Here is a 7,756-nt window from a genome sequence, read left to right on the forward strand (position 1 = left end):
TATACCGGTTAATTGTGATCGGATGTGGGTCCGTAGGATGTGCCGGTTGTTGGGGTGCAAGGAGGCATCACTGCCAGTCAGATATCTGGGTATTTCCCTCGGAGCAAATCCGAGGCTGGTAAAGACATGGAAACCGGTGATTGACAAGGTTGAAGATAAGATCAGTTTGTGAAAAGCAAAGACTCTTAACAAAGCGGGTAAGCTGGTCCTAATTAAGTCGATTCTTAATAGCTTGCCTATTTACTACCTCAGCCTATATAAGATGCCGAAGACAGTGGCAGAAAAGTTGATTTCCCTACAAAGACGATTCTTGTGGAGTACAGAGGATGGGAGGCACGGGGTACCGCTTGTGAAGTGGGAGATAGTTATGGCTCCAAAGCAGGCAGGTGGGTTGGGAGTTGGGGATGCGGTGATTCGAAATACAGCTTTGCTGTTCAAGTGGTGGTGGAGGTTCTCAAAAGAAGACTGTCCTTTATGGAAGCAAGTTGTTTGCTCTTGCAACAACATGAATCCTACTGTGATGCTGCACGGCCAGCCAGCTCCCATCAGAGGGGGTCCTTGGCGGGATATCTGCCAGTTACAAATTAGTGAGTCGCAGCTGAGAGAAAAGATTATCAGCGGGTTGTCTATGGAGTTCGGTAATGGCAGAACAATCCGGTTCTGGGAGGATAACTGGTTGCCGCCTGGGGTGTTGAAAGATCTATTTCCTAGACTCTTCTCGGTTTCGACCCTTCAAGGATCTGTTATAGGGGATTGTGGGTTTTAGGATGGGATAGAATGGATCTGGAGCTTTCAGTGGAGGAGAGAGTTGTTCCAATGGGAGTTGGATTTAGTACACCAGCTTCACGAGCTGTTACAGTCGGTCAAGCCCATCATTGAAAAAGAGGATGGCGTGGTATGGAAATTTGATAAAACAGGAGTTTACTCAACGGCTTCCTTTGGGCAGGTTTTGCATGCGGAAGTCCTACCGAAGAAAATCACAAGCTATAGCTTCACTCGTGCTGTTTGGAAAGGATTTGTCCCTCCCAGGGTTGAGCTGCTTACTTGGTTTGTCTTGGTTGGAAGGGTGAATACTAAGGATCGCCTTTGTAGATTCCGGGTTATTCCTCAGCAGGACAATAGGTGTGTGCTATGCGATAAGGTTGAGGAAACTGCTTTTCATTTGTTCCTGGAATGCGAGACCACATGGCAGGTGTGGTGTGCTTGGCTGCTGGCCTTGGGACGACAGTGGAGCCTTCCAGGTACACTAAAGGATCACTCTGAAAGCTGGACGAATTTATCTGTAAGAAAGGTAGACAGAAAGAGGTGGTTCATTGGGTTCTTTGCAGTTATTTGGACAACCTGGCTAGAAAGGAATAGTAGGCTCTTCAGAGATAATACTTCCAGCGTGGAGGACATCATAAACAGGTCATTTAGGTACTTTAAGGAATGGAGTGGTGATGACCCATTTAGGTGTTAATGGCCATGCCGAAGATAACTAGGGGTTGGTTTATTGAATTTTGTTAGTCCTTGTAGCTCTTTTAATTGCTCCACTTTATGTGTTGAGCTCCCTTTGATTCAAAAAAAAAAATACAATTAAACTTATAAACCTATGAACCAATAGTTATGACAGTTTAACAACCAATTCGATTCTTAAAAGCGTACTAAAATATCTTCATAAAAAAAAGATTAAAGTTAATATAATTAAATACAAAATAATTTATTTTCAGCATATTGTGAAATTTTTTTAAATAAATAATTTAAATATTTTACTTACGAATATAGATAATTTATAGTATATTTACTAATTTTTATTTTTTTTATATATTTTATTACTGTGTAAACAAATTAAAATTTTTTACATCTCGTTTACACTATAAATAAGATAAGACATCATTTTATTTAATTTTATCTTATTTACAAACGAGATATATGAAAGTTGAAAAATATACATATCTCATTTACACTGTAAACGAGATATGTGTATTTATAAATATAAAAATATAATTTTTGAAAATAATAAAAAATTATTAATTTAATTTGGACCAATTTAAAAATTAAAAGAAATATTTAGTTAATTTTAATATTTTTTATATTAGAAAGGACTTAATTATAAAATCAAAGCAGTGTAGGGACCCAATTGAAAGAAAAAAAAAGTATAAAGACCTAATTAAAAATTTGGTAAAACTATAGAGACCAACAGAATTATTAAACCATTAATTTATATCTTATTTATATTTTAAATTTTAAATTTTAAATTAATACTTTTGTTTGTGAATTCTTAAAAATAGAACGTTTCAAATAATATGAAAGATTGACGATTTTAAAATAATAAGAAAGATGAGCGGTTTTAACTTTTAACTCACTCATTAGTGAACGACTAGGTTTATCACGTGATTTGAAACTATCTATTTAAAATCAACACATTATTTTTTAGAAACCAACCCATTTAAATTAATACTCAAAAAGAATAAAAATATATTATTTGAAACTGTTCATCTTTTTTATTAATTGAAATCGTTCTTCTTCTCTATTGTTTAAAACATTCTATTTTTTAGAATTCAGTATAAACAAACAAAGTTATTAATTTAAAATTTAAAATATAGAGGAGATATAAATTAGTTAAAGTGAATTTAAATAATAACAAAATATATTAATTTTTATTTTTTAAATTGGTTCAAATTAAATTATTAATTTTTTATTTTTCTTTAAATTATATTTTTATATTTACAAATACACATATTTTGTATGTAAACAAGATAAAGCTAAATAAAATTGTATATTATCTTATTTACCGTGTAAACGAAATATAAATAATCTTAATTTATTTATCCAATAAATAAACTAGTAAATATAATGAAATTAGTAAATATTTATGAATTAAATATGATGCAAACTATCTATATCTATAAATAAAATATTTAAATTATTTATTTAAAAAAAATCCCATATTCTGCTATGCTCCTTGCCATCCCATTTGCAGTTTGCTTTTACAAACATACACGAGAATAGTTATATTTTAATAAAAATCCATCCTTTAGAACACTGCACCACCCCCCCCCCCCTCTTGATTTTCTCACCCCTCCTCGCACACTTCCAGCCGCCTCCTTCCCTCGGAACTCCGCCGTATCAGCTTCGCCTCTCACCATCGCGCCGTCTCGCCGTCGCCGAATCCCTGTCCATCTGCAGCCTGCAGGTAGGCCGTTTCCTTACCTCTGTTTGACTGTTTAGTGTTTACTCAGGCGTTGTTTGATTGTTTGATAATTTACCTGCAGTTCTATTGTTGTCCCTTTGATAATAATACTGTGATTTTAGGTTTAGGTGGTGCATTTATTTAACTGATTTGGATATCCGAGACTGATATTTGACTATTTAGGGTTAGTTTGATGGTTATTTTTTTACTCTGATTTGGCTGTAATGTTACTAGTATTTTATTTTTTGACATCATTTGAGGATTTTGACATCATTGGGGCAGTTAGGTTTAGTTCGATTGTTGATAATTTGAAGTTTTTGTGTTGTAATATGCGACAATGTGAGTACCCTTATTCCGCCATTGATAGGCTCCTGTTTTTTCAATTTCTATTTTGTTTTATTTTGTTTTATTTTATTTTTAAATGGGGCACCAGCACTTCTGAGTCAAACTTGAGTTAATACTCAATTTGGTCTTGAAATTTGAGGTTGGACTTAGATTGACTCCTAAAATTCTATTTGACCCAAATTGAACCCCCCCAAATTTACAATGGTAACTAGCTTTAGCTCTTGAGTTCATCTCCTTTAACAGGCATGCTAATTTGACACGTTAACTTATCATACTGGATAATACAACGACGTTGTTTTATATTGGCACCCAATCTTCAATGAAATGATGTCGTTTCACACAAAATGCATCTCTTTCTTACCAGTGATGGTCATGCAACGAGATGCATTTTATCCTGTTATTTTGTTGAAGATTAGGTGCCAATATAAAAAGATGTCTTTTTTGTTTTATTTAGCGTGACAAGTTAATGTGCCAAATCTGCACGCCATTAACGGAGATGAGCTTATGGGCTAACGAGAGTTATGGTTATAAATTTGCAGGTCCAATTTGGGTCATTTAAAAATTTTAGGGGTCAATTTGAGTTCGACCTTAAATTTCAGGGGCCAAGTTGAGTATTAACTCGTCAAACTCATTTGACTCTTCAATCTTAACTACTCTTAGCTCTGAACTCTTATTGTGATAAGTGTTTTTGTTTCCGTTTCTCTAACTGGGTATGTTTTCTTTGTATATTATAATTGACCATGTTTACACACTTTTGATGCTTGCCTTTTAAATTTCAAATTTTTGCTCTTCCTTTGTGGTAACTTGCTTATTATTTGCAAAGCTTAGAACTTATGTTAATGGCTTGATGAAATAATTATTACTTACCTAAGAACTAGGTCCATTATTCTTATATGTGCAATTCAAATGAGTGGCTTTTAAATTAAAAATAATGAATAATTGTTAATGATATTCATTTGGTAAGAGCTGATAACAAGCCTAGTTTTTCGAAGAGATTTTAGAATATCTTTTGTACGGCATTGGTTTTTTAAATGATCATGCAATGATGATCTAGTCTTGAGGCATTTAAAAGATTGGGAAATTTTTACCTTAGCTAGCCGGTGTTCCTACCTTTCAAGTTTCCGCTAAGATAAGTATGATTACTTGATTATTGCTTATTGTGCAATTTGATAGGTGATTGTGTTGATTTTATTCATCACATTTTGATATGTATTGATGCTTGCTAATTGCTACAAGTATTAACTCTTTTTGACTTGCTTTGAATCCACATAGTTGGAAATTGTATTATTTATTTGAATAATTAAGAAGTAATCCTTAAATTCTTGATGAAGGAATAATTCGTTCCTGTTTGAAATTAAATATGAATAACAGGCTTTTTATTCTTGTTTCAAGAACGTGTTGCAGGAAGTTAGACGAACATTGGATTAAACATGGCTCAATTGCTATCGTCTTCTAGCTCCCTGACTATCTTCTCTAGAAACAAACCTTACTTAAAACCTTTCAACCAATGTTCAATGTCATTTTCAACCTCAGCTGCTTGCAACAATTCTACATATCCATTTAGAAAGCTTTTCTTGCAACGACAGAAACCGAGAAAAAGTTTGGTATTACAAGTTAGTGCAGTTTCAACTAGCATAGAAACTCCAGTTCAAACTAGCTCTGGTGAACCTTCTAAACCACAGCGAGTCATGGTCATTGGTGGAGATGGTTATTGTGGTTGGGCAACTGCTCTTCATCTGTCTAAGAAGGGTTATGAAGTTGCGATTGTTGACAACCTTATTCGACGTCTCTTTGATCACCAGCTTGGATTGGATTCTCTAACACCGATATCCTCCATTCAGAATCGGATCCGCTGCTGGAAATCTCTCACTGGAAAAAGTATTGAGCTCTACATTGGTGACATATGCGACTTTGAGTTCTTAACGGAAACATTCAAGTCATTTGAACCTGATGCTGTTGTCCATTTCGGGGAGCAGCGATCTGCACCTTACTCTATGATAGATCGGCCAAGAGCTGTGTTTACGCAACAGAATAATGTTATCGGTACACTGAATGTTCTTTTTGCTATAAAAGAGTTCAGAGAGCAGTGTCATTTGGTTAAGCTTGGGACCATGGGTGAATATGGTACTCCAAATATTGATATCGAGGAGGGTTATATTACCATTACTCACAATGGAAGGACAGATACTTTGCCGTATCCCAAGCAAGCCAGCTCATTTTATCATCTAAGCAAGGTTCACGATTCACATAACATAGCCTTCACTTGCAAAGCTTGGGGGATTCGAGCAACTGATCTGAATCAAGGAGTGGTATATGGATTAAGGACAGATGAGACTGCAATGCATGAAGAGTTGTGCAACAGATTCGATTATGATGGCATATTTGGAACTGCATTAAATCGATTCTGTGTTCAGGCTGCCGTCGGTCATCCACTTACTGTATATGGTAAAGGAGGCCAGGTAACTGATCCTTCTATTTATTAATTTCTTTTCAATAAGTAGAAGAATGACATTTGGATGATTGGTATGGTAAGGGCATGCATTCTTGAATATGAATTGTTTGTTTTATACGAGGAGAGCAGAAGTAGAGGGATTTGATGGAGCTTCTTAGAGGAATGGGCTACCCTACACCTCTCTCCTTTCTCTTTTGTGCTTGCATTGTTGTGTTACCATGGATGATTTTAGCTTTAACATTTTCTATCTAATTTTGAGGTTGCATTCGACATGTGTCAGATTGAGAATCAAATTTACATTGCCTCATGAAAACTTGTGCCTTCATTATTTATGTGTATCTGAAAATATGGAACTCATTCCTCTGAGAATTAGTTTTTATTTTTGGGAAATGGTAAACAGATATAAATAGCAACCTTTTAGATCTCATTTAATGTTATTTTTACGTTACTAGGTTTGCAACCTATTCTATAGTCCAGATATCTAGCAGCTCTTGAATAGATGTTAAATGTTATCTCAGCTCACCTCATTAGACAGCAATTTAAATGAAGTTCTGTATTTCTCTTTTAACCATTGCTTCATTTGATTATCTAAATTTTTTTTGAGCTGATGCATGTGGCTATGGGAAAAGTTATCAAATTCTCTGCGGCTTATGTTGTCTGTATTGTGAAATGTACATATTTCAGACTCGGGGCTATCTTGACATAAGAGATACAGTTCAATGCGTGGAGCTTGCCATTGCGAACCCTGCAAACCCTGGGGAGTTCCGAGTCTTCAACCAGTTTACCGAGCAGTTTTCAGTCAATCAACTAGCTGCCCTTGTTACAAAAGCTGGTGGGAAACTTGGGCTCAATGTGGAAACCATAACCGTGCCAAACCCGAGAGTGGAAGCAGAGGAGCATTACTACAATGCCAAGCACACTAAGCTTGTTGAGCTGGGACTCAAGCCACACCTTCTTTCAGATTCTCTCCTTGATTCACTGCTCAACTTTGCTATCCAGTACAAAGATCGTGTTGACAAGAAGCAAATCATGCCTAGTATTTCTTGGAGAAAAATTGGGGTCAAACCGAAAACTGTCACAGCCTAAGAATGTGGAGTCTTTGCCGCTTTTACTGTATCTTGCATGATTATGCTTCTTGGTTCGATAAGGGTATGTTATGATGCTTTGAATTGATTATTTTCAAATGGCATGATCCATTTCTGTGTAGCCTTCGTATCCTTGTGTATTATGTAGGGTAGACATTTGTGCTCCCAAGTACTTTCCCATCAGAGCATTGTATGTAGTAAGTTCCTGTGCAGTGTCCTTATTTAATATGGATGTATTGATTTGTTGCATACCTAAAGAGACCAGTGAGTTTCAAAGGCAGAATGATAAATGATGATGCTAATTAGCAATTTATTAAATTGGAGAATGCTATGGAATCAACAGTTTTAGTATAAGAAACGGGAGAGTTAGCTAGAAAAAAAGTGTTAGCCATTTAGATAATTTTAGTGACGCATTTTTGTTTTGTTTCGGGGGTGAGAAGGGGGGCTGGTTACTTGGTTATTATCCTTTGAAATGAACGGGCACTTTATAGTGCATCATTTCATGATACCATCTAATTTTATAACATTTATGATATGTTTAGAATACAATACAATAAAATTGAAATTGGTTTAATTTTAAAATTAAATTCTTTGTTTGAAATGAATAAAATTAGGAATTGAATTTATTTGTAAATTTTATAGATTTACATTTGTTCCAGGGTTTATTTGAAACCAATGTGATTTGGGTTTGAACGCGAGGTC

The 7,756-nt window shown here is 35.1% G+C and overlaps 2 protein-coding genes across 3 annotated transcripts; both read left to right on the plus strand.

Annotated features, from left to right (window-relative positions):
* Positions 1–777: 777 nt before the first annotated feature.
* On the plus strand, positions 778–1,459 carry LOC140176715 (uncharacterized). Its single transcript, XM_072208259.1, has 2 exons — positions 778–858; positions 947–1,459. Exons 1-2 carry the CDS (start codon positions 778–780, stop codon positions 1,457–1,459), a joined length of 594 nt encoding a protein of 197 aa, XP_072064360.1.
* Positions 1,460–2,889: 1,430 nt separating this feature from the next.
* Positions 2,890–7,372, plus strand: LOC112727358 (UDP-sulfoquinovose synthase, chloroplastic). Of its 2 annotated transcripts, none has more exons than XM_025777071.2 (3): positions 2,890–3,175; positions 4,910–5,976; positions 6,654–7,372. In XM_025777071.2, the coding sequence occupies exons 2-3, from the start codon at positions 4,948–4,950 to the stop codon at positions 7,053–7,055; spliced, it is 1,431 nt and encodes a 476-aa protein (XP_025632856.1). In that variant the 5' UTR covers positions 2,890–3,175; positions 4,910–4,947; the 3' UTR covers positions 7,056–7,372. The 2 variants fall into 2 exon arrangements, with proteins under 2 accessions (XP_025632856.1, XP_025632857.1); XM_025777072.3 differs by having other exon boundaries at positions 2,918–3,175; positions 4,922–5,976.
* Positions 7,373–7,756: the final 384 nt, after the last annotated feature.

The sequence above is a fragment of the Arachis hypogaea genome, chromosome 12 (genome assembly GCF_003086295.3).
Source record: "Arachis hypogaea cultivar Tifrunner chromosome 12, arahy.Tifrunner.gnm2.J5K5, whole genome shotgun sequence".
NCBI lineage: Eukaryota > Viridiplantae > Streptophyta > Magnoliopsida > Fabales > Fabaceae > Arachis > Arachis hypogaea.

What these genes read in the sequence shown, in the direction of transcription:
- LOC140176715 (XM_072208259.1), top strand. Translation starts at nt 778, where the DNA reads ATGGATCTGGAGCTTTCAGTGGAGGAGAGAGTTGTTCCAATGGGAGTT. An exon ending in CAGCTTCACGAGCTGTTACA is followed by an intron (nt 859 to 946) that starts GTCGGTCAAGCC and finishes TCCTTTGGGCAG; the next exon opens with GTTTTGCATGCGGAAGTCCT.
- LOC112727358 (XM_025777071.2), top strand. Translation starts at nt 4,948, where the DNA reads ATGGCTCAATTGCTATCGTCTTCTAGCTCCCTGACTATCTTCTCTAGA. An exon ending in TATATGGTAAAGGAGGCCAG is followed by an intron (nt 5,977 to 6,653) that starts GTAACTGATCCT and finishes TACATATTTCAG; the next exon opens with ACTCGGGGCTATCTTGACAT.